Source organism: Xenopus laevis, chromosome 3L (genome assembly GCF_017654675.1).
Source record: "Xenopus laevis strain J_2021 chromosome 3L, Xenopus_laevis_v10.1, whole genome shotgun sequence".
Taxonomy (NCBI): domain Eukaryota; kingdom Metazoa; phylum Chordata; class Amphibia; order Anura; family Pipidae; genus Xenopus; species Xenopus laevis.
This window is the reverse complement of record NC_054375.1, coordinates 144,069,599-144,090,136: the sequence shown is the minus strand read 5'-3', so window position 1 is coordinate 144,090,136 and position 20,538 is coordinate 144,069,599. Positions and strand designations below refer to the sequence as shown.

Here is a 20,538-nt window from a genome sequence, read left to right as displayed (position 1 = left end):
TTACATTGAGAAGGAAAAACAGCAGCCTGCCAGAAAGCATTTCTCACCTAAAGTGCAGGCACAAGTCACATGACCAGGGGCAGCTGGGAAATTGACAAAATGTCTAGCCCCATGTCAGATTTCAAAATTGAATATAAAAAAATCTGTTTGCTCTTTTGAGAAACAGATTTCAGTGCAGAATTCTGCTGGAGCAGCACTATTAACTGATGCTTTTTGAAAAAAAAAATTTTCCCATGCGTTTTGAAAAAAACATGTTTTCCGATGACAGGATCCCTTTAAGGAAGGTTCTTTATCTGCTGTTCTTTGGAAATTCTGCTGTAATTTTTTTAACCCTGTCTCCAACTTTGTACAGTGTGGATGAATGTTTAAGTTGGGCGCGGCTCTCTCTCATCATTTCTTATTCATTCCCCGTGGGACCTGTCTCTGTGCAGTACACGCGATAATGGCACCCATCACACATAAAGTGACTGCAGAGCCCACAAGAGACACAGCTAGTGATGGGTGAATTTGGGGCGTTTTGCTTCGCCGTCAAATTTGCAAATTTCCAGCGAAAAATTTGCAAAACGGCGTCTCGTTTTTGACCACGTCCGTTTTTTGGACACCGGCGTCCGTTTTTGGCGAAATTGCGCCGGCGTCCATTTTTTTGACACGGGCGAATTTTCGCTGCGGTTTTGCGAATTTATTCTAATTGTGGGAATTCGTAGCGAATTCGCGACTGGCGAATAAATTCGCCCATCACTAGACACAGCCACTACTAACCACGGCTGGAGTTACAGAGAAAAGAACTTCCCTCCATGGAGCCTGTCTTTATATTACAGCTCTCTGTCGATGGGAATGTTGTAAAATGACTTATGCTTATTCCTTGACTTGGTCGTTGCTAGGGTCCCTCAGCATAGTGACTAGCAAAGGTTAGATTTGTAGAGATATGGGACCTGTTATCCAGAATGCTCGGGGCCTGGGGTTTTCTGGATAATGGGCATTTCTGTAATTTGGATTTCCATACTGTAAGTCTACTTAAAAGCCATTTAATTAAGCCCCAATAGGTTTTGCTTCCAATTAGGATTAATTATATCATAGTTGGGATCAAGTACAAGCTACTGTTTTATTATTACACAGAAAAAGGAAATAGTTTCTATAAAATTTGCATTATTAGATTAAAATGGAGTCTATGGGAGACGGCATTCCTGTATTTCTGAGCTTTCTACATTACAGGTTTTTCAGATAATGGATCCTACACCTGCATTTTTAAAGTGATACTAGCATTTGCTTTGTGCAAGAATAAGTTTGTATTACAAGTACGGGATCCGTTATCCGGAAAACCATTATCCATAAAGCTCCAAATTACGGAAAAGCCGTCTCCCATAGACTCAATTTTATCCAAATAATCCGAATTTTTGAAAACGATTTCCTTTTTCTCTGTAATAATAAAACAGTAGCTTGTACTTGATCCCCAACTAAGATATAATTAATCTTTATTGGAGGCAAAACCAGCCTATTGGGTTTATTTAATGTTTACATGATTTTCTAGTAGACTTAAAGGGCATGTAAAGTCTAAAATAGAATAAGGCTAGAAATGCTGTATTTTGTATACTAAATATAAACATGAACTTACTGCACCACAAGCCTAATCAAACAAATAATTTATGCTTTCAAAATTGGCTACAGGGGGTCACCATCTTGTAACTTTGTTATACATCTTTGCAAGACTAAGACTGTGCACATGCTCAGTGTGGTCTGGGCTGCTTAGGGATCGTCATAAACAAAGCTGCTTGAGTTCTGCATGGCTGGGAAGTAAGGCGGGGGCTCCCCCTGCTGTTCATAAGTATGATTGTTTCCCTGCTCAGCAGTTAGGGACCGTCTGACAATTCCTATCCACAGCAGTAAATGAAGGGAGAATTTCACTGCATACAGTCAGGTTTCTTATAAAAACAGTACACATTTTTTAATTAACGTATATTGGAGACATGTTTCTTTTTCATTAAAGAAAGTAAAAATGGGATTTTATTTTTTTTGACTTTACATGCCCTTTAAGGTATGAAGATCTAAATTACAAACAGACCCCTTATCCGGAGCATTCTGGATAACAGGTCCCATACCAATACTTTAATAAGCCTCTATTTAAAATGTTTATAAAGAAGACCCCCTTGCCTCTTATTTTCCCCAGGCCACTGGAGCAAAAACTGAAAAGGCTGAAGCATCGGTGTAACCAAGTCTCCAGCCTATCGGGTCTTCGTCTCAGTCCCAATGTCACATGACACCCCAGCTACTGTCTTGTTGCCATGAGCTACGATCATATTTACCAAATATACCAAATAAAGCCTAACTAAAGAAGTAGCTAGAAATGTTGTACATTATTTTTTGTGCTTCTGTACCAGCCCAAGGCAACCGCAGCCCTTTAGCAGTAAAGATCTGTGTCTCCAAAGATGCCCCAGTAGCTCCCCATCTTCTTTTCTGCTGATTCACTGCATATGCTCTGTGCTGCTGTCACTTACTGAGCTTAGGGACCCACTCACAATATACAGTACACATAGAATAGAAATGTCACAATATAAGGCTGATTAGTAATTAATACAGATAATTACTACATGGCAACACAGAAACCAGTGCAATTAGCATCAGAATTTAATAATCAGCAAACCTGTAGCATCAGCTTATATTACAGGGGAAGCTCATTTTCTGCTGGATAATTAGTGACGAGCCCTAAGCTTAGCTTCTCAACAGCCAATCAGAGCCCACTGAGCATGTGAGTGTCACAGACACTTTCCAAGATGGTGACCCCCTGTGACAAGTTTGAAGTCCTGGATCATTGCTGCTATTGACAAGCTGAAACTTTAGCCTCGTGCAATAAGTTCACTATATAGAATATGCCATTTTAGCCATATTTATTTTCTAGGGTTTAGTTTTCCTTTAAATCCTAAACTGCCTTTAAAAGCAATGTTTTCATACAAGTTCCCCTTGAAGTGCGGGCTAGAAACATAATAATAATTGTGTTATATGTTTAATATGTGTGTCGGAGTGTCTGTGTGTGTTTGTGGGATTTATTCGCTGGCTCAGTGAGAAGATTAACAGTTCCCTAAACAGTGACAGCCCTAAATCCTCTGAGTTTCCCTCCATTAACCCCTAATAGTGATCCCTAGAGGGTCTGGGTTGTGACCTCTGGAGACAAACATCCATTTTTACTGTCTCAGTTCCAGGGATGATTATAGTTCAGGCTGATTATACTACACAGTTGTCCCAGGCCGTGTCTCATGAGTTGCTATTGAAGGTGACCCCAGTAACTTATTTAGGGTGTTCCTAATAGTAATTGTCTTCTCCTGTCTCTGATTCCCTTCCCTGGGGCTCTGCATAGTGGTGGGATTCTTGGGGTTACTGGGGTGCACATTACAGGACACTTGTCCCCGAGGGCTGGCTCTGCTTCATGTCAGCCTGAGACTACAATGGATTCTCTGGGTCGCTCAGGATTAGTCACAGACGTCAGCCAATAAAATGGGCGTAGAATGATGAAAGGGGGTTATTGTTATGTGACCTGACTGAGCGGCTTGGCTTCCTCCATTGTTCCTGTAATTTATATGTATCACTGCTCATTCTGGCCCGATGTACTTACACATCACTATCATTACTTCCTCCTATACACCTCCAATAACTACTCATGTGGGTTTTTGTATTATTGATTTTGTGTCAGTCCTGACATCCTTTCTTCTGCAGTACCAGTATCAACTCTTACTACTACTCCTCTAATATACCCACCTATACCAACTCTTATTCCTCTAATATACCCACCTGTACCAACTCTTACTACTACTCCTCTAATATACCCACCTGTACCAACTCTTACTCCTACTCCTCTAATATACCCACCTGTAACAACTCTTACTACTACTCCTCTAATAAACCCACCTGTACCAACTCTTACTACTACTCCTCTAATAAACCCACCTGTACCAACTCTTACTCCTACTCCTCTAATATAACTACCTGTACCAACTCTTACTCCTACTCCTCTAATATACCCACCTGTACCACCTCTTACTCCTACTCCTCTAATATACCCACCTGTACCACCTCTTACTCCTACTCCTCTAATATACCCACCTGTACCAACTCTTACTCCTACTCCTCTAATATACCCACCTGTACCAACTCTTACTCCTACTCCTCTAATATACCCACCTGTAGCAACTCTTACTCCTACTCCTCTAATATACCCACCTGTACCAACTCTTACTCCTACTCCTCTAATATACCCACCTGTAACAACTCTTACTACTACTCCTCTAATAAACCCACCTGTACCAACTCTTACTACTACTCCTCTAATATACCCACCTGTACCAACTCTTACTACTACTCCTCTAATAAACCCACCTGTACCAACTCTTACTCCTACTACTCTAATATAACCACCTGTACCAACTCTTACTCCTACTCCTCTAATATACCCACCTGTACCACCTCTTACTCCTACTCCTCTAATATACCCACCTGTACCAACTCTTACTCCTACTCCTCTAATATACCCACCTGTACCAGCTCTTACTACTACTCCTCTAATAAACCCACCTGTACCAACTCTTACTCCTACTCCTCTAATATAACCACCTGTACCAACTCTTACTCCTACTCCTCTAATATACCCACCTGTACCACCTCTTACTCCTACTCCTTTAATATACCCACCTGTACCAACTCTTACTCCTACTCCTCTAATATACCCACCTGTACCAACTCTTACTCCTACTTCTCTTATATACCCACCTGTACCAACTCTTACTCCTACTCCTCTAATATACCCACCTGTATCAACTCTTACTCCTACTCCTCTAATATACCCACCTGTACCAACTCTTACTACTACTCCTCTAATATACCCACCTGTACCAACTCTTACTCCTACTCCTCTAATATACCCACCTGTACCAACTCTTACTCCTACTCCTCTAATATACCCACCTGTATCACTCTGGGTAGAGATTTCGACTGGGCAAAAGGTATCAAAAAGAATTATCATTGGTGTATGCTATAAACCACCTCGTATAAGTGTCGAGTATGAAGCCCAGCTACTCTTGCAGATACAAGCGGCTTCACAGCTGGGTCAAGTTGTTGCTATGGGTGACTTCAATTATCCAGACATTGACTGGGGTAATGGGGTTGCTAAGACAGAAAAAGCTAGTAGGTTTGTAAATATGCTGAATGACAACTTTTTATTCCAGCTCGTTCAAGAACCTACTAGGAATAACTCTCTTTTGGACCTTGTAATAACTAACAATACTGAACTCATCTCTAACATTTGTGTGGGTGAGCATTTAGGGAATAGTGATCATAACATGGTCTCCTTTGAGATTCTGTTGCAGAAGCAATTCTATAAGGGAGTAACTAAAACACTAAATTTCAGACGTGCAAACTTTGACAGTATAAGGGCATCTCTGCAACATATTAAGTGGGAAATGCTTTTCACAGGGTTAAACACAGAACAAAAATGGGAAGTCTTTAAAATGCTGCTTAATAAATATACTTGTCAGTATATTCCACTTGTAAGCAAGGAACGTCGTTGCAAAGCAAAACCTTTTTGGTTCAATAGAAGCGTTGGTGTTGAGGTGGGTAAGAAAAGACGTGCTTTTAAGGCTTTCAAGTTAGCTGGTACAGCCGAAACATTTATAAGGTACAAGGAGGCCAATAAATCATGCAAAGAAGCTATAAGGCAAGCTAAAATTGCTATAGAAAAGGATATTGCAGCAAGCAGTAAAAAAAATCCCAAATTATTTTTTAAATATGTCAATAGTAAAAAAATGAAGCAGGAAGGGGTGGGACCCTTACTATCAGAGGGGGATCAGCTGGTTGATGAAAACAAAATAAAAGCGCAGATTCTGAACTCGTATTTTTCATCTGTTTACACAAATGAAGAACCAGTAAGTGAAGGTTTCCTTCTTAACACTCCCAATTCTAGTAATACAACTAATGATGCATGGTTCACACAAGAAGAAATTCAAAAGAGACTTGAACAGGTTAAGATTAACAAAGGTCCAGGGCCAGATGGTATTCATCCCAGGGTAATTAGCGAGCTTAGCTCTGTGATTGCCAAACCTCTTTACTTAATTTTTCAGGATTCATTGAGATCTGGTATTGTGCCAAGAGACTGGCGAATTGCTAATGTGGTGCCTCTATTCAAAAAAGGATCCCGTTCTCAGCCTCAAAACTATAGGCCAGTTAGTCTGACGTCAGTATTAGGAAAGCTTTTCGAAGGGTTAATAAAGGATAAGATACTGGACTTCATAGCAAATCATAATACTATGAGTTTGTGCCAGCATGGTTTTATGCGTAATAGATCTTGCCAGACTAACTTAATTTCTTTTTACGAGAATGTAAGTAGAGACCTCGATTCTGGGATGGCAGTGGATGTGATTTACTTAGACTTTGCTAAAGCATTTGATACAGTGCCACACAAAAGGTTACTGGTTAAATTAAGGAATGTTGGCCTGGAACATAGTATTTGTACCTGGATAGCGAACTGGCTAAAAGATAGACTACAAAGAGTGGTGGTAAATGGAACATTTTCTAATTGGACCAGTGTTGTTAGTGGAGTACCGCAGGGCTCTGTACTAGGTCCCTTGCTTTTCAACTTGTTTATTAATGACCTGGAGGTGGGCATTGAAAGTACTGTTTCTATTTTTGCAGATGATACTAAATTGTGCAGAACTATAGGTTCCATGCAGGATGCTGCCACTTTGCAAAGTGATCTGTCTAAACTGGAAAACTGGGCAGCAAACTGGAAAATGAGGTTCAATGTTGATAAATGCAAGGTTATGCACTTTGGCAAAAATAATATAAATGCAAGTTATACACTAAATGGCAATGTGTTGGGAGTTTCCTTAAATGAAAAGGATCTAGGGGTCTTTGTAGATAACACGTTGTCTAATTCTGGGCAGTGTCATTCTGTGGCTACTAAAGCAAATAAAGTTCTGTCTTGCATAAAAAAGGGCATTAACTCAAGGGATGAAAACATAATTATGCCTCTTTATAGGTCCCTGGTAAGGCCTCATCTGGAGTATGCAGTTCAGTTTTGGACTCCAGTCCTTAAGAGGGATATAAATGAGCTGGAGAGAGTGCAGAGACGTGCAACTAAATTGGTTAGAGGGACGGAAGACTTAAATTATGAGGGTAGACTGTCAAGGTTGGGGTTGTTTTCTCTGGAAAAAAGGCGCTTGCGAGGGGACATGATTACACTTTACAAGTACATTAGAGGACATTATAGACAAATAGCAGGGGACCTTTTTACCCATAAAGAGGATCACCGTACCAGAGGCCTCCCCTTTAGACTAGAAGAAAAGAACTTTCATTTGAAGCAACGTAGAGGGTTCTTCACAGTCAGGACAGTGAGGTTGTGGAATGCACTGCCGGGTGATGTTGTGATGGCTGATTCAGTTAATGCCTTTAAGAATGGCTTGGATGATTTTTTGGACAGACATAATATTAAAGGCTATTGTGATACTAAACTCTATAGTTAATATAGGTATGGGTATATAGAATTTTAATTAAAAGTAGGGAGGGGTGTGTGTATGGATGCTGGGTTTTCATTTGGAGGGGTTGAACTTGATGGACTTTGTCTTTTTTCAACCCAATTTAACTATGTAACTAACTATGTAACTCTTACTCCTACTCCTCTAATATACCCACCTGTACCAACTCTTACTCCTACTCCTCTAATATACCCACCTGTACCAACTCTTACAGAGAAGTTCACTGGATTTTCCAAAACAGGTGGTAATTGGCCCCCCTATAGGTTCCTCGCTCTCAAGTCTGTGGCAAACGTTGCAACCTACAGTCTCTATTGCATTAGAATTCCAGGGGAAAACCCTGCATTGTGGGTAGAAAAGCATAACAATTTAGCCAATATCTCCAGGATACAAGCCAATGTTACATTATATAGGCTGTGCTATTAAACTCAAACACCTCATTATCTCTGTAATGCAGATCTATTGCTGTTGCTCTAAAGTGCTGCTACGTCTGCATAATGCTGCTCCTCTGATGCTGTCCTGTCTCTGCTCTGCCTATAACTCTTACTCTTCTCTGTAACTCATCTGTCAATACTAATCCTATAATATCTCTCCCAGCCAACTGTAATTCCTGTAACAATCACTCTCTATCGCTACCTCTTTCACTCTCTATCTCTACCTCTATCACTCTCTATCTCTACCTCTATCACTCTCTATCTCTACCTCTATCACTCTCTATCTCTATCTCTACCTCTATCACTCTCTCTCTATCCACCCCTATCACTCTCTCTCTCTACCTCTATCACTCTCTATCTCTACCTCTATCACTCTCTCTCTCTACCTCTTTCACTCTCTATCTCTACCTCTATCACTCTCTCTCTCTCTCCACCCCTATCACTCTCTCTCTCTACCTCTATCACTCTCTATCTCTACCTCTATCACTCTCTCTCTCTACCTCTTTCACTCTCTATCTCTACCTCTATCACTCTCTATCTCTACCTCTTTCACTCTCTATCTCTACCTCTATCACTTTCTATCTCCACCTCTATCACTCTCTATCTCTACCTCTGTCACTCTCTATCTCTACCTCTTTCACTCTCTCTCTCTACCTCTATCACGCTCTCTACCTCTATCACTCTCTATCTCTACCTATATCACTCTCTATCTCTACCTCTATCACTCTCTCTCTCTCTACCTCTATCACTCTCTATATCTACCTCTATCACTCTCTATCTCCACCTCTATCACTCTCTCTCTCTACCTATATCACTCTCTATCTCCACCTCTCTCTCTCTCTCTCTCTCTCTCTCTCTCTCTCTCTCTCTCTCTCTCTCTCTCTCTCTCTCTAGTTCTTTCACTCTCTATATTTACCTCTATCTCCATCTCTATCACTCTCTCTCTCTCTACCTATATCACTCTCTATCTCTACCTCTATCACTCTCTATCTCCACCTCTATCACTCTCTATCTCTACCTCTATCACTCTCTATCTCTACCTCTATCACTCTCTCTCTCTCTACCTCTATCATTCTTTAGCTCTACCTCTATCACTCTATATCTCCACCTCTATCACTCTCTCTCTCTACCTCTATCACTCTCTATCTCTACCTCTACCTCTATTACTCTCTATATCTACCTCTATCACTCTCTATCTCTACCTCTATCACTCTATATCTCCACCTCTATCACTCTCTCTCTCTACCTCTATCACTCTCTCTCTCTCTATCATTCTCTAGCTCTACCTCTATCACTCTATCACTCTATATCTCCACCTCTATCACTCTATATCTACCTCTATCACTCTCTATCTCTACCTCTTTCACTCTCTCTCTCTACCTATATCACTCTCTACCTCTATCACTCTCTATCTCTACCTCTATCACTCTCTATCTCCACCTCTATCACTCTCTCTCTACCTCTATCACTCTCTATCTCTACCTCTATCACTCTCTCTCTCTACCTTTATCACTCTCTATCTCTACCTCTTTCACTCTCTATCTCTACCTCTATCACTCTCTATCTCCACCTCTATCACTCAATCTCTCTACATCTATCACTCTCTATCTCCACCTCTATCACTCTCTCTCTCTACCTCTATCACACTATACTCTATATCTCTACCTCTATCACTCTCTATCTCCATCTCTACCTCTATCACTCTCTATCTCCACCTCTATCACTCTGGCTTATAGTTCCTATAATAGAACTGAGTTTGCCCATCCTCATGTGTCAGGTGCTATAGGTCAGTGCACTTACTACTGTGCGTCTGCCTTCAGCCACTGCAGCCCATGTACTTGCTTGTTATTTCCTCTGCTCTGAGTTCCTCTGCTTCTGCTACAAAGTTGCATTGGAAAGAATGAAGATTTCCAGAGTCCTGGAATTTGGGGCTGTCCAGGGATTCAATTCCTTATTAGGGATGTCACCCACTGAATGTGCTGAGGAGTGTGTGTCTGTGTGAGGGGCGGGTGGGGGGAATAAGGTTTGATATCAGACAATGGGCCTGGAGTCATGATAAACAGTAGATCACTGCCAGACTAAAAAGGGATGGGGGGCCGGGGCTCAGAATAAGTCACAGCTACAAACATGGACATATACTGAACAAAACACTGACAGAGAAGAATAGAAATGTAGAGAAATCTCAATTTGTGACACTAATTAGCCGTTAGCATTAGTGTTGTCTAATGCAACATCGAAAATTAATGTAAACTTGGTTAAAGTGCTCATCCAAGAACTTTTGCTGTTTTAGTTTTCAGTGGATTGTGAGATATTAGCAGTTTTAGACTGCCAAGGTTATTGGTGAGATCTGAGCATTATGGGACATGGCCAAGATGATACAAATTAGTGATGTGCGGGTTGAGTAATAGTTACCCTAACCCGCCCCTCCACCTCCTGCACGTGACCCTAACTCCGCGGACATTTGTATTTATAGACCCACGCTCTCCCCGCCATGATTTCACTGAAGGGCTCGGGGCCACACAGATCTAAATCTATAAAAAGCTCTCACTGGGGTCGGAAGCCAGCAATAGCATAGTAAGGTCAGGGGTTGGGAGATCGGAAGGAAGAGCTCAACGCAGCAATCTTTTGCAGAAGTTGGCCCGATCCCGCCCGACCCACGGTTCTGAATATTACTAATACAAATGGAAAGATACAGAGAAAACTGGAATAATAATAATAATTCAAATATTCTCAAACATGAATATAGTCGACAACTAATCATATGGTAAATACACAAAATAAGGATGACTGGGTATTGGGGTACTTCAGGCTCTCTATCTCAGTAGGACACCCCCGCTCCAGGTGTAGCAAATGATCCAATAGCTCAATGGAACTGAGAGAAAGCACGCAATGCAGATTAACTGCTAAGTGATATGGTAAATACGTTTATATATGAAACAAAGTTCATGCATTCAACCTGCCTAGGGCCCGCCTAGCGCTAGGGGCCCGGCCCTGGATCCTGCTCTGCTCTTCTCGCCCCCCTCACCCAGGTAACCTGGTTCACACGCTCAAATGGTTAGTGATGGGCGAATCTGTCCTGTTTCACTTTGCCGGAAAAATTGGCAAAAAAAATTTGCGTAACGGGGAAAAAATTAGCAAAACAGCGGAAAAATTAGCAAAACGCATTGAAGTCAATGGCGTCATTTTGACGAGAGCGTAAATTTGTATACGTGCGACTATTTTGTCCAAATGCATTAAAGTCAATGGGCGTCCAAATAATTTTGACGCGTGACAATTTTTATGTGCGCAACAATTTTGATTGGGGTGAGGGAGGGGAGCAGCCAGGCAGAACCAAGCAAAAAATAAAAACCACAAAAAACAGAAGGAATATCTTCTTTCAGTTTCCCAACAGTGTTGCTAATACAACTGTCCATATTAGGTATAAAGGTACATAACAGCGCTACTTTTACTGCTCATTTTTGGTGGTTGGAGTTGGCGGGGCCCCAAAATTACTACCCTGCCTAGGGCCCTGTTTAGTCTTAATCCGGCTCTGAACATGATTCCTCCACGTTCTGACTGTATGATACTGTATATAGAGCCAGGCCAGGAAGGAATCACGTTGAATGCATAAATTTATTTCATAAATGCACGTATTTACCATATGATTAATTGTCGACTATATTTATGATTGAGTATATTCCAATGCTTTTATTGGCTCCACTGTGTAAAGGGCAGTATAATCAGATTGGCTGCAGGTTGGTTCCATCCCCGTCCACTTCAATATGAGCCACAGACACAGACAACCAAATTGCCACATATGATCCCACGCTAGAGACAAGCCTATAAGAAGGGAGCCGGTCCAACTCATGTAGAAGATGCCCTTTCCTTTGTATGAGACGGAATGAGCAGTCCCTATGGTGAGTCTAGTCATTGGTCTGTCTCTGTCATAGATGTGAGCAGATTCCTCTGCCCGGTCACTGGTTCCTAGTTAGTTACATACGTTTTTCCCGTCTAGTGAAGTTTGTCTAATAAATCATGGCAGCTGAAGTTTGGGATGAGAACAGTGCAGGTCACTGGATGAGCAATTTCTTTATCCTTTTCCTTTTACCATCCAATACATGATATTTACTTCATTTCTAGTTCCTCTGACGCTTCTCTCCTTATTTACACTTCCCTGTGTCTAAATTCCCAGCTCGCCTCCTCTCCTGCATTTTCCCAGCCCAATCTGTCAGTTTTCCTTCCTCTCAGCGTCTCTGGTCCTAAAGGAGGAGGCACCATCCAGGGGTGGATGAGAGATACACGAGGGGGATGCACACACCAGGAACAGGCTGAGAGAGACGGGCACATGAGAAGGAGAAGTGCAGAAAGAGCGAGAAGAGACAGAAAAGGCAGTTAGAAGAGAATGTAAGAGAGAATGCCATAGATGGGTAACTAATGAGAAGAATAAGGACTTTAAGGCACAGACATGACTACATTTCAGGACATCCTTGAACAGAAGCAAGAAATCCCACATTATGGATTGTGGATGATTCCCAGACTTATGACATTAATCATATGCAAGGGAAGAGAGAGAATTAGAGTGTTGAAGCATTACTGAGGTGAGTACTTGTATAAGTGTGAGTGGAGGAAAAGCGAAGCGTTGTGTGTGTGAGTCTGATAGTAGGTGTGGACATTGCACTGTATCAGTTTGTGTCAGGGTCATTTAAACAGGGTATTAAGCCTGGACCCCTGGCCTCAGAAGGTGCCCTAACTCTGTGTCTGAGAATGGAGCTGTGCATGAGCAGTGGAAGAGTGGAAGAGCAGTGTGTGAGTTGATATCGCTCAGATGTTAAAGTAGTGCTGCAAAAGCAAAAGATTGACAATCATTTCTCTATTGTTTCCCTTTCTCCCCTACTAATCTCTCCCTTACTCTGATTCCTTCATATTTCTGGTCATTCTCCTTGCCCTTTCATATCTAAATTTTGGTTTTCCATCAACGTCTCCAAACAAATCACCTTCTCATGATTCCTCTCCCCCCCAAGGTTACCCTGCTCTTCCATGTTCCCCTATCACCGATATAACTCATCCCTTCCCTCTGTCCTCTCAACCTTGCCTCCCACTTCTCCTTCACCACCATACCCTTCCCCCCGTCCTCCTTCCTCTGTCCCTCTCCTTCCCTCACTTTCTATGGCATTTGGGATCACCTCCAATGCACTAGGTTTGTGGATTTTGGCTCGAGCCTACTCCTTATCCCGCCGCCAGCGTCGATCCAGGGCACAGTTTCTTCTCTTGGCCTCAGGACTCCTCTTGACTGATTTTGCTGGACACCTCATCGCTGGCTCCTTTGTATTGTGGCTGTATTCTCATGGAGGACTTCCAGTAGCCGGCTGCCAGTTTCTTGGAGGTTGCATGGTCTTTTTTGGTCTTTCTCCTCTACTAATTGGACTCCTCATGGCATGTGAACGGTGTCTAGGCCTAACTAGACCACTTTGGCATTCACAGATGGTCACACAAAATCGAGCTCGCTTGAGTCTTGCCATTGCTTGGGCTGTGGCCCTTCTTGTGTCCGTTCTCCCATTTCTGGGCTATGGTGCATATGACCTTCAGCCTTCAGGGACTTGGTGTTTTCTCAAGGGACCCCCAGGGTTCTGCTTACTGTTCTCTGGTTTGGGACTAGGATGCCTGGGAGCCGCACTTGTGTGCAATGTACTAGTTGGAGCAACTTTGGTAAGGGCCCGGCTCCAAAGACCCCCAAAGGAGGAGAGAAGAAGAAGACAGAGTCGTTCACATACTCATGACCTAGAGATGGTGGTGCAACTGCTGGCAATTACATTCGTATCATGTGTGTCCTGGACCCCCTTGTTGGTAAGTAACAGATACAGATGCATAGCAGTCGTGCCATAATGGTCACTATTTTTAGCTGTATTTAGTCACTGGTGAAGTGTTGTGTCTTGTGTCACAGAGTCCTAAGCTTCCTGTTGTCTATGTCTGATTTCCCCAGAATGTCCTTCTCCTGCCAAGTTTATCCAAGTTTTTTGGACACACTTGGTGGGACATTTATCACAGATTCACAGATCCTTAAAGGGGAACTCCAAAACACAAAATAGAAAAATAAAAAAATACAAAGTTTCAATAATTTTAAAGCTAATTGTAAATTTGAGTATCTTCATCTACACTGCTCTTCATCTCTACTTGAACTCTTGACACCATAGACCCTTCCACTCCATGAGCACCCACAGACAAGGTTCTTTTTGTTTTAGAGTGGAGGATGGACCTGGTCTTCTCAGTAACTGCATTCGGCAGGGCTGTATTCAGGATGGGTATAGTCATTGAGATGAAGAAGTTATGGAGTGCTGGTGGGTGCATCATGGTGTTAAAGAGCTTTAGGTACAGGACTGCCATACACTTGTGCTTTGCACTTTGCATTGGACTTCTATTTTGGATCCAGATTCAATGTCTTAGATGTAAGTGCTGGGAATATGAGAATATTTGGGAAGATTTTGAGCCTCTTCAAGCTTTTGAGCTCTTCTGGAGAAGCATTGGAGAGCATAGCAAGAAGCATATACTGATTTTATTAGTAATTACATTTACAAATCAAAGAAACATTAATAATATTATAATTTGGGAACTTGCTTAGAATTTAATTTCCTTTCATCTACTGTGGCAGTTATCAAGGATTACAATACGAACGTGGAGACAAAATTGTAAATGAATTCAGCTAAACTGCCCTCTACTCCCTAAGGATTTCATTTCCCGTTCTTGGAATAAAAAGTGACAGCCGTGGTTGATATAGTCTATTCTGACTGTCGGCACATAACTGCCCTTTCCAAGAATAATTCGATTGATGTGTTTTTGGCTCTGTAGAATAGTCCATAAAACCATGTATATGGCAGAGTTGTGGGTTTGCTTTGCTCCTGTAGAGTAAATATTATCATCCCTCTGGCTTTTGTTATGGTCTGCCCAGGTTGCAGTGATGTAAACAACAGAAATCCCGAGAGACAGATTTGCTCTGTTGTGGCAAGTCCCATAGTTATGTATTGTATATAGTTACGCAATAGGAGAGGCTGAATAACGACTCCCGTCCATCAAGTTTTTAGCAAATTTACGAATACTTTTTGAAGCTATCTACCGCTCAAAGAGAGCGTCTTTGTCCTCACTGCAATTATTTCATAATTTTGGTATTGAAATTCCCTAGTTTGGACATGTATTCTTCAGAATCCACTGAATTTGACGTCACTTTTTTTTTCACGCCTAAAAAGTTTTTGGCACATGGAATATACTTGGTACTTGCTTGGCTTTCCTATCTATGACTCTTTCATGACTCACTTTCTTCAATAAAAATAGTCTACCATCCCACTTATTAAGCACGATTGCGAGTCTGTTTTTCGTTACGAATCGGAAGGAATGTAGGTACAGTCACACGACTACAGCAGGCCAAAAATATCCAGAACACCTTCAGATTTACGGCAGATTGATTTTTTCCAACTGTATTAGACTTAAAATGCTATTTGACCTTTAAATGAACTAAAACCTACACCATAGTAGATAGGAATATTCAAAGGCACTTTGCTATTAGTCTTCATTTTTTGGTTTTTAAAATAGTTATATGTTTTTGTACTGCAACTTTCATGCAAGATACTGTATATCAACTGCAATATGATTGCTAGGTCTGCATTACTCTAGCAACCACTGCGGTTTGTTTGGAGGGATTGAACTTGATGGATTTTGTCTTTTGTTTTTTCAACCCAACTTAGTTATGTATTTATGTTACTAAGCAGCTGTTTGGTGGTCTAAATAGATGGTGCAGGATCTGAAAAGTAAGATAATCAGTATAAAAAAAGTGCTTTCAATCTGTCAGTGTCAGACTGGGGTATCCGGGGGATCTGGTAGTGATGTGCAGGTCGACAAAAATTCGACTTGCACCCAACCCTAACCTGCCGCTCCCAACCCGCCCTGAACTGAAATTCCATTTATAGACCCATGCTCGACCTGCCCTACCTGCCCATCTCTGATAGTTACATATTTCTATAGTTACATAGTTACATAGTTATATTGGGTTGAAAAAAACCCCAAGTCCATCAAGTTCAACCCCTCCAAATGAAAACCCAGCATCCATACACACACCCCTCCCTACTTTTAATTAAATTCTATATACCCATATCTATACTAACTATAGAGTTTAGTATCACAATAGCCTTTGATATTATGTCTGTCCAAAAAATCATCCAAGCCACTCTTATAGCCATTAACTGAATCAGCATCACAACATCACCCGGCAGTGCATTCCACAACCTCCCTGTCCTGACTGTGAAGAACCCCCTACGTTGCTTCAAATGAAAGTTCTTTTCTTCTAGTCTAAAGGGGGGGCCTCTGGTACGGTGATCCACTTTATGGGTAAAAAGGTCCCCTGCTATTTGTCTATAATGTCCTCTAATGTACTTGTAAAGTGTAATCATGTCCCCTCGCAAGCGCCTTTTTTCCAGAGAAAACAACCCCAACCTTGACAGTCTACCCTCATAATTTAAGTCTTCCATCCCTCTAACCAATTTAGTTGCACTTAGTCTCTGCACTCTCTCCAGCTCATTTATATCCCTCTTAAGGACTGGAGTCCAAAACTGCCCCCATACTCCAGATGAGGCCTCACCAGGGACCTATAAAGAGGCATAATTATGTTTTCATCCCTTGAGTTAATGCCCTTTTTTATACAAGACAGAACTTTATTTGCTTTAGTAGCCACAGAATGACACTGCCCAGAATTAGACAACGTGTTATCTACAAAGACCCCTAGATCCTTCTCATTTAAGGAAACTCCCAACACACTGCCATTTAGTGTATAACTTGCATTTATATTATTTTTGCCAAAGTGCATAACCTGCATTTATCAACATTGAACCTCATTTTCCAGTTTGCTGGCCGTTTTTCCACTTTGATGCCACAAAAAGGAGTGGGGCTGGCATGCGCCTATAAATGGGGGCTGCCAGAGATGAAAGCCATCGCACGACCTAAAAAATGTGTGGAAGTCGGCCCGGCCGATCCCGCATTCTATTTGTTTTTTGAATGCTGGGGTCAATGACTCTGACAACCAGAAAGATTTTCAGCTGCAGGCAAAGTAAAAACACAACAACCAATTCAGTCTACAGTAACGCAAATAAAAGAAAATTCCGGATGCTTTGGTTTGTTCCTCTGTTATTCCAGTTATTGTGTATATTTCCCCCTTTGCCTTTTCCGGGGCAGCAGCAGACACTGCTTCATGGCTGTACCTACTGTCATCAGAATAACTTAAAGGGATTTCTAGAGCTCCCTGTTAGGAGCAGTGTGTTTGAATATAAGTATATATACAGATATACAGTAAATAAAAACTGCTGCTGTATGAAAGATTGGAGCCAGCGGTGCAAGTTAGTTGTTTTATTTACAAGAATGTGAGATACAGAGCTGTGATGTCAAGCAGTGATGTCACAACTCTTCTCTTGCTGAACTGCAATGTGGAGCAACTGTTCCCCAATAAAGCAGATCTCGTGCTGCAGCAGCCCAAATCAAAAGTCTCCATGGTAACTGGTTTCACATTTTGTGATAGGCTACAACAAAGCAGATCAAAACTATATTTGATTTATTTTAGATGCTGCTTCCCACAATGCAGTTCTTTTGTTGCTGTGAAAATGTTGTGCCATTTAGTAAAGTTTGTTTATTGGCTCAAGCAAACTGTCTCCACTTTGCTCAGTATCTTTATCAGTATAAGTTCAATTTGTTTGTACTTCCTCTCACTTCATGGTAGCCTTCAATTTACTGGCCAAATCCCTTTCTATTTCCTCTCACTTCAAGGTAGTCATCACTTGATTGTCCTGAACTATCTAAACTTCCTCTCACTGCATTGTTGTCTTCAGATTATTGACCTAAACACTTTCTATTTCATCTCACTTCATGGTATCCTTCACTAGATCGGTCCAGACCCTCTCTACTTCCTCTCACTTAATGGTAGTTTTCACTTGATCGGTCCAAACCCTCTTCACTTCCTCTCGCTCCATGGTAGTCTTCACTTGATAGGTCCAAACCCTCTTCATTTCCTCTAACTTCATGGTAGTCTTCACTTGATCGGTCCAAACCCTTCTTACTTCCTCTCACTTCACCATAGTCTTCACTTGATTGGCCCAAACCCTCTCTACTTTCTCCCACTTTATGGTAGTCTTCACTTGATTGGCCTAAATTCTTTCTTCTTTATCTCAATTCTCATTTTGTCTACTTACTCACTGAAAATCTTTTCTGTATATAGTGCAGTTTTATTTTCTCCTTCATCACCTCAATTATTTTCCTCTTTTTTTCCTTCTTTGTCTCTTTTTTCTATTTCCCCTCTCTATCTCTGGTTCTGTCTACAACACTCTTTATTTTCAATGTCATACCAATAATTAATTCCTTGCATATTCTATATTCTCTCTCTGCAGCCCTGTTAGTATCTGCTCTAGCTCTTGCTACTTGCTCTGGTTCTCAGCTTTCTTTCCCTGAAACCTTTTATCTAGTCTTCTCATGCATTTTCTTTCTGAAGTTCTCTTATTACTCTAGTATTTGCTCTGCAAATCTGGGCTGCTCTTTAAATCTGCCTTTTGCCAAAGGACTTTACCCACTCCAACACCCCTCTGTTTATATCCACACTCTGATCTGAAACTGTCATTCTTCTTTTCATTTACTCTCAGAGTTATGCAGAAATTCTGGAAAATGTTGGTAGTGTTTGTCCATAAACCTATAGTTCATGGGTTCCCATTTCAAAAGAATCCCTTTCCTCTTGAATTATTAAGTCTAAGGTCTATTTTTTTACTCTGCTGGCTCTGAGGCCCATGTTCTGAATTGTAAAGGATTTTTTTATCCATTTTTCATGACTCTCATATGTTTTATTTCTTTGAATTCTTCCTACTAGGTCTCCGTTGTGATGTTGCACACTGGTATACCCCTACCTCGTCCTGACTGGTTGCTCTTCACAGTGCGGTTGGCTTCACTGAACCAGATCTTAGATCCATGGGTGTACATCCTACTGAGGCGGTCAGTGCTCTTCCGCCTATACAGCATCTTTGTGCGGGCTACCCGTGTGCGAAATGGAAAGCTGAGTCGTTGGGATGCTGGAGAGTTCCAGAGCTCTGAGCGGAGTGAGGTTAGCCATGTGTAGCCTGGCATGCAAATAAGGGGGAGAAGTCATATCTACCAGAGATTCAGTTCTAAAAGAGAAATGGACCAGCATGCAGGGGAAGAATATAGAGTACAATACTGATTTTTGCCCATGCAAAAATTTATGTTTGTTGAGTGACCCTCATTACAAAAAAATGTCCTGAGGTCTATTTTCTTTTTTTTTTTTAAGGGGACCCAGGTGTTAAAAATCCTAAGAGTGCTGCAAAATGAGGGCCTGTTCGTTAAATCAAACCTTTCGAGAAGTACCCAACTCACTAAGAACACCACTGAAGCTGAGAGTCTTCCTCAAAAAGTGTGACTCTTACAACACCCTTGGTCAGTAACACCATGTATGAAACCCCTACCAACAAACTGGTAGAAGAAGACGACTACAGTGGATAAGCCATGGCTGCAGTTAAAGCTCTGACCCAATGACTTCTACTCAAGATGGACTCGGCACTTTAGAAACCTCAGATGTTTTTACAGTAAACATCACATGGGCAGAGGCTTAATTATACTATATAAGTCCTCACAAAATGTTATATCTATGTAACAGTTTAATATACTAGTACCTCAGAATTTGTTTTACCAAGTTGTCTCTTTAATGTTGTACATATATTTCTTGATATATATATATATATTTTATATATTAGTTCTGGAAGGGGGAACTGATATCTGGAAGCACAAGCCTACATATATACCGCTATGGTGTCTTGGGTCCAATGCCATATATAACGCCCAAGAACACATGGGGAAAACACTGTCTATAGTCCATAATTCATCTATAATAACCCCAGAATACATTGTAGGATAAATGTTGTGCCAGTTTTACCCCCCCCCCCAGGTTCCATGTATATTATGTTGATATAGAGGTAAGTGGCAGTAATGTGAGATACCCACTATCAGGAGTTGCAGTAGTGAAACATGGCAGCATGGGGGGCATTATTCTTATAAAATAAGAAGTAGTAAGCTCATAATACGCTCATAACATGTCTCAGAAACTACTAAACATTCAGAATTAAAAATACCCACAAATTTGCATATCATTTCTCTAAGGGCAGAGATACACGTGGAGATCTGGGGAGGTTTCGTTTCCCGGCAACAAATCCCCTCTTCTTCTCCCCAAAGTGCCTTCCTCCTGGCTAGAATCTAAAACGCTGGCGGGATGGCACTTGGAGCGATTCTTTTTCCGAAGTCGAACAAATTGGTCTCACAACAAAGGAGGAAGGCACTTCGGGGAGAAGAAGAGGCGATCTGTTAACGGGAAACTAAATCTCCCCGTATCTCCACGTGTGTCTCTGTCCTAAAGGTTGTCCAAGTGACAGAACCTGCCTGGATAGCAGAAACCCAACCGAGAGACTGATAAGGCCGGGGTAACAATAAAACTGCACAGCAAAAGGAAAACAAAATCTGATGGCTTATCTTTTTTGCATAAAAACTATGAAATACATTTTTGATAAATGTTTCAGCCTTTATAGGAAGTA

The 20,538-nt window shown here is 41.4% G+C and overlaps 1 protein-coding gene across 1 annotated transcript; it reads left to right on the top strand.

The window, feature by feature from the left end:
• Positions 1–12,043: 12,043 nt before the first annotated feature.
• On the top strand, positions 12,044–20,311 carry ptger1.L (prostaglandin E receptor 1 L homeolog). The gene is made up of 4 exons (XM_041587197.1): positions 12,044–12,522; positions 12,946–13,768; positions 18,810–19,040; positions 19,245–20,311. The coding sequence occupies exons 2-4, from the start codon at positions 12,962–12,964 to the stop codon at positions 19,371–19,373; spliced, it is 1,167 nt and encodes a 388-aa protein (XP_041443131.1). The 5' UTR covers positions 12,044–12,522; positions 12,946–12,961; the 3' UTR covers positions 19,374–20,311.
• The last annotated feature ends 227 nt before the right edge of the window (positions 20,312–20,538 follow it).